The sequence below is a fragment of the Mirounga leonina genome, unplaced genomic scaffold (assembly GCF_011800145.1).
Source record: "Mirounga leonina isolate KUSES-001 unplaced genomic scaffold, KU_Mleo_1.0 Mir_125, whole genome shotgun sequence".
NCBI classification, from domain to species: Eukaryota; Metazoa; Chordata; class Mammalia; order Carnivora; family Phocidae; genus Mirounga; species Mirounga leonina.
Window position 1 is genome coordinate 65671268 of NW_023270305.1, and position 14090 is coordinate 65685357.

Here is a 14090-nt window from a genome sequence, read left to right on the forward strand (position 1 = left end):
ATAGATGATTTACAATTTGTACTCAAGTTGATGTTACAGAGGGAGAGAAACATAGAGAGGGAGTTCTGTGGCAGAGAGGCAAAAGCCATCCCTGGGCAGTACCTTCTGGTTCACTTATTGCTAACATCAGCTCTGCAGGGAGCCAAGCATGGACTGGCGACCTGCAACCCCCAAACGCAGCATTTTTCTACAAGAGGCCCTCACATATGGTAGTGACCTCAGAAATCATTTGATTGAAGAATATTTAGTGATAGCAGGAACAGTTACACTGTATCCCCTGATGAAACTGTTCATCATGTAGAGCATGATACCAAGTTTATAAATACAGATGTATAAACAGATAAGTACTTTTACACTCAAAATACATCAAAATGTGACTGGTCATTAGAATCATTCTTATTTTCTTGACCTCTTCTTTACCAAATTTTCCAAGTTTTCTACAATTGAGAAAAAATTCTTTGTGATAATAAAATATTATGTTTTTAAAAGCCAAGGACAGCAGTTTCTGAAAGAAAACAAAGCAATGAGTCCTGGGCAGGAGATGCAGGCTAGCACTTTCCACACTGTGGTGTAATGAACATGTTCCAGTGAGGCTTCAAGTTCCACCAGGTCGGGAAACGTAACTACCTTGTTCACCATGAGCTCCCTCGGTAGGTAGCACGGCACCTCAACGCCCATGGCGTGGTACACAGTGGGTGCTCCCTAAGGGATGGCCAAGTGGACAAGTGTGAGGACCTCATCCTACTCCAGCCCATTCTGAATATACGGACGGTCCCTGACTTCCGATGGTTCAATTTAGGATTTTTTTTTAATTTACAATGATGTGAAAGCAATACACATTCAGTAGAAACCGTACTTCAAATTTTGCCCTTTTCCCAGGCTAGTGATATGCGGTACTCTCTTGAGCTGGGGCAGTGAGTCCCACCCAGTTCCCAGTCAGACACTTGATCGTGAGGGCCAACAACCTGTGTACTTACAACCAATCTGGATGCATACAAACATTGTTTTCCCACTTCAGTACAGTATTCAGTCAGTCACAGGAGATACTCACCAGTTTACTGTAAAATAGGCTTTGTGTCAAGTGACTTTGCCCAACCGTAGGCTAACGTGAGCGTTCTGAGCACATTTAAGGTCGGCTGGGCTAAGCTATCATGTTTGGTAGGTTAGGGGTATTTAGTGCATTTTCAGCATAGGATATATTCAACAGACAATGGTTTTGTCAGGATATTACCCCATTAAGTAGAGAAAGATCCATAATTCCTGTGCCCATGTCCTGTTTCTCCTCCCTTCTCTCTTGTACTTCCAGAAAGCAGACACATTTCCAGAAACAGTTTGATGGATCCTGCTACACTTGCCAGCTTAGGGGGCATTGTTTTGTTTGTTTTTATTTCAATCTCACGGAGTCCAAGTAAAACAGGGCTATCATCTTCAGACCCTTTCTCTGACAGCAATGTGTGACAGCAAATGGAGACTGGGGAGAGGGGTTTAGAGATGAGGCTATCTGAAGTAGAGAATCTGAACAGCAGGAAGGAGCTCAGAGAAGCAGACAGAATAATGTGTGAGCAAGGGCTGTCGGGGAATCTCCATTCCAATCTGAATTCTATTACAGTCAAGTGGGAAGGCCTTGCTGGGCCTCAGTTTCCCACCTGAAAAAGACAAGTGACCATCCTTGCCTCCCCGAGATGTTTAGGAACATGTGCAGTGGCTAACAGAAGTGAAGGTATTTTTAAAAGCAACTGTCCTGTCCCTATCAAATGCAAGGTTTCCTTAGAGGCAAAGAGGCAGAAGCATCATAGATTAAGAGCCAACATGCATACCTCTCTGTCTTGGGGGCATGTGAGCGTTAATTAACTCTATTACCTTTTGTTTCATCAGGCAGAAGGCATCCTGGTATGGTTCAAGACCTGAGTCAGATCCTTCTGCTCCATGAAGCCTTGCTTGATTATGGAAACTCTTATCTCCTCTAACTGGCTGGGGCATGCCTGGCTGGTCCACACACAGACACATCCACACACACACACACACACACGCGCGTTCTATTTCTCTCTTCCTCTCTCGCCATCTCTCCCTCTCTCTCAATCCTCACCAGCCCGCCACAGGCCTCAGACCATCCCTCCTCAAGAGCATAGCATTTACCCTCCCCCCACCAACTAGTTTGATTTGATAGCATCTTGATTTCCAGGTGGCAGCCTGACCCACAGACCAACTCATGGTGCTAAACGTATCAATCTCCTTTTGTGAGTCACCACATCCAATCAAAACCCCTCCAGCCCCCTCCATATCCGGCCGCTTCAGACTGCAGGCTCTATCTAGTAGGAGACATACTTCATCTAATGGTTTCTTGGCTCTTTTTCGACTTAATCTGACAGAGTCATCTCTTTCAAAAAAAAAAAAAAAATCTACCAATGGCCAAATTTTTTACTTTGTTTTCTGCTTTTGTGCTTGCTGTCCTACAGAGTCAATGATCAAAATAAACATCAAGGTTCCTTGCAACTGTAATTTTTCCCCTACCATTGTCAACACTCCTTCTCCGCAGTTCTCACCCCACACTCACACAGCTTATTAAAACTCATTTGAAAAATGTCTCCAGTTGCTTTTTAAGGATTTTTCCATTCTGCATTTCCCCCAGGGCAGCGAGGGAGGCTGGCCAAGGGAGATTCTCTAGGAGTTCACCCTCTGTTTCCTTTACGGCAGCTGAGAGAGGCAGAGCCCTCCAGGAGCTAGCTTCCCAGGCCTGGCGGGAAATGCCAAAGGGTGGGGGATGGGGGCGACGAGGTAGAGATTAATATTTTTAAAGAGGAAAAAATCATGGATGAAATTACTCAAGACAAATTTTATGGGATCCAGTCGGAAGCGGTGATTTCACAATGGGGATTGTACACAGAATCTAAAAATGCCTGAGAATTTTATTTCCTTTAACTACAAAAACAAAAACAAAAGCAAAAACAAGCCCATCACTCAGTGGCTCTCCCATCCCTAGATTTCTGTGGGTGAGGGAGAAGCCTGAAAAGGCAGTTCCTGAAGTCGCTCCTCTCCCTAAGCCCTGACTTTGACTAAGCCCATAACCTGTAGAGACTAGCAGGGTGCCCGGCCCAAGGAAGCGGGTTAACAGCACGGTATACCCTTGAACAACGCGGCAGATGGGAAACCAAGCCCCCGCATGGTCAAAAATACCCATATAACTTTTGACTCCCCCCAAAGCTTTACCAATAGTCTACTGTTGAACAGAAGCCTTACTGAGAACATAGTCGATTAACATATTTTGTAGATTCCATGTTTTATATACTGTATTCTTACAATAAAGTGAGATAGAGGAAAGAAAATGTCATTAAGAAAACCGTGAAGCAAAGGAGATATGTTTACAGTCTTGTACTATTTCGAAAATAACCCGCATGTAAGGGGCCAGTTCGAACCCGTGTGGGCCTAGGGTTGACTGTATTTCCATCTTCTCTCTACAAATCATCAGATCTCACAGGTGCAGGAATTTTGCTCATGATCTCCCAAACACCCTCCACTCTTCCTCTCCTTCCTGCTGTTGTTCAGGCATTGTCATTTGCTTTTCTTCTTTCCAGATCCCTTGGAGAACAATCAGGGTACATGAACCAACGGCAAGTAGTCAGTAGGCATAGAAAAGGCCAAATCAATCACCCTTGAACCGTATCTTCACAGCAGGCTGTGGAGACCAGACCTAATTCATGACTTGACATCATGACTGGCACCAATGGATTTACACAGTCATCCCCAGTGGTCACCACACCGGACAGGCACCCACACGTTACACACATCTAAGTCCTGTCAGGCCACCCATGTAGTGCGTGGCCTGAAGCTATGTGCAAACCATTAGGAAGTTCTCAAACTTCCATGGGGGCCCCTTCTTCCTATACACTGAAAAACAAAGCCTCACCTAAAAATAATTAAACCCGACTTAACGTTATTGCTGCTTTGTGTGTCAGAATAAAACAAGAGTGAAAGAAATCTTAATAGGCCTGCAATCAGATCTCACATTCCTTAACTGTGTATTAGAGTCTTAGTTGAAACCAGGTTCAGGGTAACTCAGAGGAATTGTCCTTTCTTTTCAGGAAAAGCGAAACTAAAGCAGGATGGAGCTATGGGGATTGAGCCTGGCTCCCGTTCCCAGCCCCGACCGTGGCCCAATCCTCCCCTCCTCAAAGCCTGGCTTGAGCTCTCACCCTACTCCAAACTCCAAGAGCACCTCTCCTCTGACTCTCCTGGTTTGAACACCCCACACCATGCTCTTTGCTGCCGTTTGCTTACAGAAGGAGTATAACTCACCATCGCTTAGGGAGCAAACCCCTCCATTTTTTTGCTGATAAGCCCAGAGCCAGCACCTACCTCATAGTTAGAAGAATGAATAATAGCTACTCTTTAAAACCATGACTGCTGGTTGTGATAGGAAAAGTCACATTTTCTAGATGTTGCGGGTTTAGAAAATGATTCTTCCTAAGATTGCTTTCATTAGTAAGCTAAGGTCCTTCGGTGAGGTTGAAATAGGATTCCCTTTTGACATGTTAGATGAACATATACCTGTTGTGTAAAGTGGGGTGTGCTACTGTTCTCCCAAACAATGGTGGTATGGCAGAGGTGGGGCAAAGTCACTCCTGTAACTGTGGCTATCTGATACCGGCCTGAGAAAAAGGTAAATCTCTGAACTACTAAAGTCCCTTCTCTCCCCAACCCCACTCTTCAGCCATCCAGATCCTAATCTCCATGTCACTTTGGTTATTGTTCTGTCATAAAGGAAATCCATGGTGTTACTCAACACCATTTTGTGCTCCAAAAGCTGCCATACAATGAGGAAGCTTAGCCTTGATGTTCTACAATATAGAGGAGAACACTGCTGACATGGAAGATATTCATTCTCTCACTCGTTCACCAAGAGGTGTAGGAAAGCTGACCCTCCACTGTGGCTCCCCAAGGACATTGGGCCTCTTGGCAATGTGTCCAAAGAAAAAAACACCGGTGTGGATCCCTACCCAGGAAACCACCACAGACAGTGGAAGAGATGGCTACCCATGAGGGGTAGGGAAAGAGGGGGAAAGTTCCCCCAACAGAGGGGACACTGTTCTGGATCAGGCAACAGAGCATATCAGTGTGGTATCAGGGCAAGGCTCAGTGGACTGGGAGTTCCAGAGACCAGATGCCAAGTCCGTTTGGCCAAAACAGAGTATCTTATGGGCAAAAGACTTCTACTCCTCTGAAATCTGATTTTCTCAATGGAGTAAAAAGTAGAGAAAAGAACACTGACCATATGATTCTCTTTTCTCATGTTGGGCTCTGTGTATGTGCACATACATGCATAGACCCACAAATACTAGGCATTCCATAAAACATGTCCAAAACAAGGATTGCCAATGGGTCCTGTACTTGTTTGGAAAAGGGATTTCCAGATTTTCAGAAGGTATTTCTTATTCTCCTAAGATTCTCCAAGATTGGAGGGATAGAAAAAATGCCAGTAGATCACCATTTCTCAGTGTGGAGTAGGTAGTGGTATGGATGGAGCTTGAGAACAAATAATTAGAAAATACTATATTAAATAAAGGTGATTTTTTGTCCCATTGCAGTTCTCCTCAGGGACTTCAATAAGCAAGTGTATGTCGCGAGACAGTCTAAAAGAGGTCAGATGGCAATTTCCCAAACCGTGGGCTACAGAGTCCTTTATGCTTAGAGTTTCTCAAGTGATGAAAGTTCAGAGAAATACCCTTTGAGAAACAGTATACCAAAGAGACTGTGAAGTCCCTGAGGTCAGAGACTGGGCCTTGCTTACCACTATATCTCCACACCTGGCACACTGGAAGAATTCAATCAAATATAATAAAATAAAATTTTGCCAAATGACCAAATGAGTAATTATTGAATTCAAAGTGGAAGAATGTCATCACAGTGACGTAGAGGTGGGAGGATGCCAAGGGGCAAGGGATCGTCTCTCCAAGATGGCGCCCTTAACTGTCTGGGCTCCCAATGGGCACAGGGAGGAGTTTCGGGTGAAGTCGCCTGTGCCTTCTCAAGAAGCTAGGGGCTACAGACCCATAGGGCATCCTCAAGGACTTTAACTTTCTTTTTTCTCCAAAAAGGGGTAATAAAATACGAGCTTCATGAAGAATGTTGGCATTTCTCTTCTTAACTAAGAATAAGTTAAAAAAATCAGTTATGATACTCATAGGTCAGACTCCATAATGCTGTTACAGATTATTTTCGTTTCTTTACTGCCACCTTCTGGTTCCCAGGCTCCTACACGGTAAATTTAAAACGCCACCTTATATTTGTATTTCACCAGGGCATTGTAAGCACTTGCCCACAGCCTTTGCCTCCTATGACATTATACAAGTCAGAAGTGGTTAGGGCGGGCTTCACTCCTTTTTATCTGACCCGAAGGCAACAGGGAACTTAAGTGATTTGCCTAGTGATAGAAAGTTAGGAGCAAGGACTAACCACGCCTGTTGGTTTTTCCAAGGAGCAAATACTGGGTTTAGCCATTTGGCTTTGTCCAGCTACCTCTGCAAAGAGTTCTACTGCCCTCTCATCCCTCCACAAGCACAACCTTGAATGGAAAATTCCATGCCCTTAAAAAAAGAGGATGCTGTTCAAATATACCCTGATCTTTTCAAGGGTAAAATCCATTCCACTTTACAAGGCCTATGAGAAAAGAACGTAGAGGGTCTAGAATTGACTTTTTTTTTTTTTTTTTTTATCTGACATCAAGATGCCATCCCATCATACAGCACTACCCCAAGATGGCGGCCCACCATTTTCTTCTTAGCCATACCTTGGTCTGAAAGCAGCAATAGAGCTGGGTTAGGTACGGGTGTTTCCGCGCCAGCGCCAAAATCCTCTTCTCCGTCATCGTGCAGTCCACATCGTCATCCTGGAGGATGACATCCTTCTTCAAGACCTTCACAGCATATACTTCATCTTTGCCTTTCAGCTCTGCCAACATGACCTGCAATGAACCCAAACCACTCCCGTCAATCTATACACACATGGAATCAAACGAAAAAACACAAGTCAATACCAAAGGCTTTAAAAGCTAACTTCTTTTGTCTTTCATTTTAAATACTGTAACAACATTAAAAAATGTTTAGAAAAACTACCCATCCTAATATAGCTACTATAATTCATTTATTTATGTTTCATCTCTAGCACAGGACCTAAGCAAAGAAAAAAGAAGTTCAAACACACATGTGTGAAAGAATTATTCATACGTATACATTTGTCATACTTGCAATTACAGTATTGCACAAGTAATAATTTTTAACTGACATTAATAAGGATTTATCATCTACATTGTCACCATCATTATCAGGGTTGCTTATACTCAATTGAAGTAAACATATTACAATTTATTTAACCATTTACCTCGTATTACACACTTAAGTGAAACCTAATTATTAAATATCACAGAAATAAATTGGATCGAGTATTTTTGTACATGTCATTTTGTTTCTTTTGGGGGGGGCATATCCTTAAGCTAGAAAGTCTTAGAAATAGAGTATAAGGTTAGATATTTTGCACATTTCTTGAGTTTCAAAAAGGATGTACAAAATAATCTGCTGCTAGGAATGTAGAGATGCTCTAGTTTCATGGCAGTGTACCCACATTGGGTGTTTTCACTTAAAAAGTGTTTTTGCTCATATAACAGGTGTGAAATATAACCTCAAGGCTGTTTTAACTTGCAATGGAACTTTTTAAAAAATTTTTCCTTAAATTGTATTTGTGTGAGTTGTCAGTTTCATATTCAAGATAACTCTGTCTAGTTGTATCTACTGTCTTATATTATTTTCTTATGAATCTGTATGAGTTAGTATATAACGATACTAACACTTTGCTTTCTGCAGAGGTTTGTCTAAGCCTGTTTTATGATTTTCTGTTCTATAGCAAACAGGATCACTTGTCCTTACATAGCTAAATCTGTCATGTTTGTCTTCATGGTTCTTCTATAGCATTAACGCTGGGAATGTGATTCCTTCTCCAGAGAGCAAATTCACAGTTCTATGAGCTTCAAGTTTTCCCATCGTTTGATATTTTTGCACTCATTTCTCCGCAATGTGACAAGTCCTTCTCTTTTTAAACAACCATCTCCTAAGCCCAGTATTCCAGGGTGAGCTGCCAGGCCTCAAGATCGGTAACTCAGAAGCTTCAAAAAGGAATTCAGGGTGCTACCTGAGGAACTTTCATCGCCGACGAGTAATGCAAAATCTTTAAAAGTAGCTCAAATGCTGGCTGCGATTTTTCCTAAAAAACAACCTGAATGCTCCAGAGTCATCCAAGTTCCCATCCTGCCTATACGGTAAGTAGACCTGGAAACTCTGAGCCTGCTCGTTTCCCTTGACTCTTGTTCAAAATTAAACCTGCTCACATCCCCGAGTTACGCCTGGACCAGGGCACTGGGGCCAGCTTCTTATTTACTCAGTCTCTGAAGAATGTGATTGCTTCAGCCTCTACATTTAAGTGTGCTCCTCCTTGGGTTACCTTCCTCCTACAGCGATCTCAGGATGAGATGGGGCAGGTGAGGGGCTGGGAGGCAGGCCCACGCCCTGGAGGTTTCCAGAGCCATTCCCTTCAGGGAACAGCAGAGCGGCTCTGTGGCTCAGCAAGTGGCTGATCTGCAGGCTGCTGCTTTCAAGAGCCCAGGACACGTGAGGGCACGTGACTTGGGAGCCGCCAGGCCCAGGGCCTGGGCCCAGGAGCAGGGTGTGGAAAGGCACCTCCTAGGGACTCCCATCTTTGCGGAGCGCAAGGGAATGATCAGGGATCTCAGCTGAAGGGTTAGCCAGCATCCTGGGCCCTCTGCCCTTCCATCTTCTTTCTAAAATGAACAGGGATTATTTCCCCAAGTCACTGTGCCGCTAGAATGGAGTCCGATCACCCCGAAAGCTTCACGGGGCACATACACCCCGCAAGGCTGTGCTTATCTCAGTGTAGGGCAGGACAGGAAGAACGGCACCAAGGGCAAGATCCAAGCCAGGAGGTGATTATTCTCATTCTCTTGCCACATGTGCAGGATAAACAGCCCTTAGTAAGTGCCAGAAAAGTCAGTTAAATAGCATTTAACTTTCCAAATAATACATGCTCAGATTCGCTCAGAGCCCGAAGTTCCCGGAGGGCAGAGATTCCAGAGTTCTTTTTTTTTTTTTTTTTTTTAAGATTTTTTATTTATTTGACAGAGAGAGACACAGCGAGAGCAGGAACACAAGCAGGGCTAGTGAGAGAGGGAGAAGCAGGCTTCCCGCCGAGCAGGGAGCCCAATGCGGGACTCCATCCCAGGACCCTGGGATCATGACCTGAGCCGGAGGCAGACGCCTAACGACTGAGCCACCCAGGTGCCCCACCAGAGTTCATTTTCAAAGTCTCTGTCATGAATTACAGCCAGAACTTCAGATGGATCTCTGAAGGAGGGAAGAAATGCAGTGTTAGCTAGTATCGCCGAGAATGGGGATGCCAAGCACACATAAAACAATTTAAACGTTCCCAAGTACCTTTTTTTTTTTTTACCCACGACCTCACTTGATGCCTGTGTCCCCATTTGACAAAGGAGAAAAACTGAGTCCCAAAGAAGTTAAGTGACTAGCTGGAAGTCCCACAGTGAATGAGCAGCAGATCCCGGGCTCCCACCTGCTTGGCCGCACGCCATTTCCACGGAACAAGGAAGGAAGACGCAACAAGACCAGGCTGAGATGTTCACAGCCTGATCTTACTCAGATCGGACAGATGAGGCAACGCCACAGGGCAGAGAAAGTCAGCAGTTGTACCCATGCACGCCACAGACCTTGCCAAAGCTGCCTTTGCCCAGCACCTTGATGAAGGTGAACTCATCCAGACCCAGGCGCTTGGCCTGGCCCTGCCGCACTTCGCCGTTCTCCCCGGGGCTCGCCTGCTGGCCGTCGCCGCCTGCTACGCGGTGCTCCTCCCCGCGGGTGTCAAAAGACAAGGCCTTCCGGATGTTGTTTTCAAGTTCTTTTATTTCTAGGGCCAAGGGTGACAAGAGCTCACATTAGTGCATACCTCAGGATCCCTTCGCATCGGGACTCAGCACTCAGACCCCACCCCCCACCCCCGAACCGCACCGTGAGGTCTCAGCCCGCCTTCGGATTCTTCATAGCAGCAGATCCAGCCTGGCATCCCTCCATGGGTTCCTCCCTTTGCTCTCCAAGCTTTCACTGGCACCTAATGTACAGCAGGGCCTAGGGATGCGAAGAGGAGGAGGACACAGCTCCCCAGGGCCGACACTTCCAGATTACACCGAAACCCAGCCCAATCTCTCTCTGAAAGCCCCCTCTGGCCTGTGGCCTGTTCTGTTATTCTAGGTGTAGTGCAGGAATCCTGGCTTTCTCTGTAACCCTGTGGAGTCTCAAAGACAACAGGCTCCCTTCAAGTTCCCTTTGAAAATTAGAAGCGTGGTTAAATGGAGAAGTGTCATCACAGTTATCACCTGTGATATAACTGTATCAGAAGCTAGGACCGGGAAGCCTTGAACCTCTGAAGGACTCTACTTGGCCTTATTGTTGCATTTATTCTAATATCCATCTCCCACAAGGTTATTCAACAAAATGAGCCAAGGGTTTCTCATTAACTAAAGAACTGCTGTCCGAGAGTGACATGTTGCAAATTTATCTCAGATGGGGCAGGGATTCCTCAGTACAGTTTCACAACCACGGGGCAGTCTTGTGCCCCTGCAGAGCAGGTGACCTAAACTACCCGGCGGTGATAACACTGGATGGCCCTTTGACCTTTCCTGTTTGAGCAAGCTTTATTGTTAGCTATTCATCCACCAAGACACACACACCTCTCAATGCAGAACTGGGCACCACAAGCATAATCTGATTTTAAGAGATGCTCATCACAAACTGGGCTGATGGAAGGGGGACACAGACTATCAACCCTTGGGAATCAGAATGAGGCATGATGACCAGGTGCTGCTTGACATAAAGAAATCTTCAGCTCTTTTCAGAAGGATGGAGGCCCATAAGAGCTTGCTCAAGGAATCTGGATCTTTCTTAGATCTGCTGGGGTGAGGGGAGGGAGGGTTGAGGATGGCTCCTGAGTCTCAGGCTCTCCCCTTGCCAATTCAGCCATTCCCTAGCACTTTTTCCTTACTCAGTATACCTCTAGTCTCAGCAAACAGCTAAAATTCTCAGTTTTCAAGGCAAACTACTAAACGGATTTTGGAAAACAGAACTTGGGTGTTTAGGTTTTCCAAAGCTTGAAGAAAATGTCATCCTGTGTCTTCTCACAGTGGAAGGAAGAGAAACTGTGTGTTCTCTCTCTCCTGTGGCAATACCGTGTCTTGCTAAGAGGGTCTTTGCATCTAACGTGCCCACACCGTTGTACTGACCAGAGACAAACACAGGCACGACATCCCGCCAGGTGGCAGCCAGGCCTAGAAACCACGCTCCACTTCACTCTTACTGGGGGCATCTACTGTATAACATTGTCTCCCTGAAGTTCTCAAAGGAGGTCTCAGCACTCAAAAGGGACACATGGAAACACCCACACAGGTTGCAGGGTAATACCTACTAGTTTGGAGGCCCCTGCATACCACTGGATTACTCATGAATGGGTCAAATCTTTTTTGGAATGAAGCAGAGTGTAAAGATGCAGAAAGCTAATCAGAGCAGCAAGAACAGCGACTCAGACCAATTACTCTGTGGCCTCAGGAGAGGCACACACCACCCTGCAGCCGTTTTATTTACTCCTGGGTAAGCCGAAGTGGGTCACAGTGATGACCCTCTGAGACCGGGGTCCCGAAACCAGGAGGGGTATGGTCTTGCCCTTACTGCCGATTTCGTTCCAGACTGTTGGGACAGAACTTTTCGACTCCCTGATCTCCCACTTCCCAGCCTGTGACATGGGGACAGGGATGGAGAACCACAGAGTTGGTGTGAGCCTAAGATTAAGATAATGAACACAAAGAGGCTACAGAAAATCAAGGCACGCTTGTCACGCAATGATGATTATTCTCACTCTGCAGAAGCGTACATCCCTTTGCAGGGATGTCTGGTCACCGGAAGGGAAGGTTTTAAATGTCTTAGTCTCCCCTCAGCATTCTGGGATGCCCACGGAATTCGTAAACTTCAACTATGTTAAGCATTTTTTTTTTTTAATTTTATTGTTATGTTAGTCACCATACAATACATCATTAGTTTTTGATGTCGTGATCCACGATCCATTGTTTTCGTATAACACCCAGTGCTCCATGCAGTAGGAGCCCTCCTTAATACCCATCACCAGGCTAACCCATCCCCCTCCCCCGCCCCTCTAAAACCCTGAATATAAGCATATTCTTATGCGGAAAAAGGAAACCTGAGCTTTAGGAAGCGGTCAGGCCTGGAGCTGGCTTTCTCCCTTCTCCTGGTCTGCTCTCTAGCTCCATGCTCCTGTCCCTGCCCATCCACAGGCCACCAGCAGGAGGTGGTCCCCCTCCCACAACTCTTGCCCTGCTCTCAGGTTTTGGGGGTGATGATCAGAGTCAGGATGGAAGGAAGTGGCACTCAGCTGAGGGGCATGGTGGATGGGAGGACAGGTCTGGGAATAGGCCCCGGGGCACTCTCCTACATTTGGGACCCAGGAAAGAGGCGAGGGTAAAGAAAGAGCTACACCATCACCTGCTCTTTCTCTCTTACCCTGGCCTGGACAGGATTTAAGGCAGATACAGCTTTTTAAGTGCCTATCCCTCAAGACAGCCTTGCAGAGAGAAAGAGCAGCTAAGGAGTCAGTAGGGAGAGGGTGTCTGAAGCCCTTCCAGGGCCGCCCCTGTTCCAGCTAACAAGGGTGGAACAAGGGTGGAGAGGCCTCCACCTCCTCAGTCCTTCCGATGACATTGCTCAGAGGTAACAAAGCAAATCCGAGGGCCTCACCCTGGTCACAGGGGGAGGTGGGTGCTGACTTGGATCGATCTTCCTCCGATGGTGAGCTTCCAGAAGTGGGCTGTGGGGACTCGGCGCCGGCAAGGAGCTAGAGAGAGGGCGAGAAAGAGGGGAGGCGTGAGAAGGGAGGGTGGAGGCTGCCCCAAGGTCAGGAGCATGGAGGCGCTGTCCTTATGGAGCGAGGGCTGTAGGAGTCCCTGTTGCCCAGCAGCACTCTCTGAATGGACATTCTGAAAGCAGGCTCAGTTTTATTTGACAGTTAAAGGGAAGACAAGCGACTGCACCGGGCCGTGTATGCAAGTGCTGAGTCACTCCACTGTACACCAGGATCTAATATTACACTATATGTTAACTGGAATCAAAATAAAAACTTAAAGAGAGAGACTGCAATTTGTTCAGTTTTCGTTCTACCCACGCACAACTGTCCCACTTCCATCGAGACCTTCCTCGCCTATGCAAGCAACGCAAGTTACCGCACCCAAAGCAACTCGATGTTTGTCTCTAGCACCTGTTGGGCATTTATCCATCATCTTATTCAGCTGTATTTAGTTCATGGCCTCTGCATGTGGATACTGTGTGGGGCTCTCTACTCAGGTAGACTACAGGCTCTTGGAAGGTAAGACTCTAGCCAGTATTTGTGTTGCTCCTGGCGCCTTGCACAAAATGATACCTTTAGTAGAAGCTCAATAAATATTTTTAGATGTATTGATATTGGTTGGCAAATTTCCATAGAGCACACAACACCCCCACCCCTCCCTCCACCGTGAAGTCTATTTGCTGGCAGAGATGCTGGCACACTCGTGTCAAGTTCCCGTTAAAGTCAGAGGTTTGGACTAAGCGGTCATGCAGAGTTCTGCTCTATTTTACTCTTGATCTACCAGCTGTGCGCACATGTCGTCTCTGGACAATGGACCACCTGCAAGGGGCAACGTGAAGACAAGCAGCGCTCCAGCAAGCCTAACACTCTTGCAAAGAAGCCCTTTTAGCTTCTGACCAAGGGTACTTCTCTCCCTTCCTCTCACACGAAGTTGAGCTACTACTTGGTCACGTGGCTTTTTCCAGCTTTTGCACCAGAAGCAATCCAGCAATAAAAACATCAGAATCCTCTAGTCTTTAACTCTCTCTCTTCCCAAATTTCTCCATGTTGGCTTCTTACCACGAGGTTCCCCAAAATCTAAGACAGGCAGACGATGCCTGGTTATTGGTGTT

General features: G+C 46.1%; 1 protein-coding gene across 2 annotated transcripts in view; it reads right to left on the reverse strand.

Moving 5' to 3' along the window:
* Positions 1 to 14090, reverse strand: part of PRKCE (protein kinase C epsilon) — a 488826-nt gene that overhangs the window by 140536 nt on the left and 334200 nt on the right. For both annotated transcript variants that reach the window (XM_035001641.1, XM_035001640.1), the window contains 3 exons: positions 12873 to 12969; positions 9785 to 9981; positions 6785 to 6958 (listed from right to left, as the gene is read on the reverse strand). In XM_035001641.1, coding sequence (XP_034857532.1) covers positions 6785 to 6958; positions 9785 to 9981; positions 12873 to 12969 — 468 coding nt within the window. The remainder of the gene's footprint in view (positions 1 to 6784; positions 6959 to 9784; positions 9982 to 12872; positions 12970 to 14090) is intronic.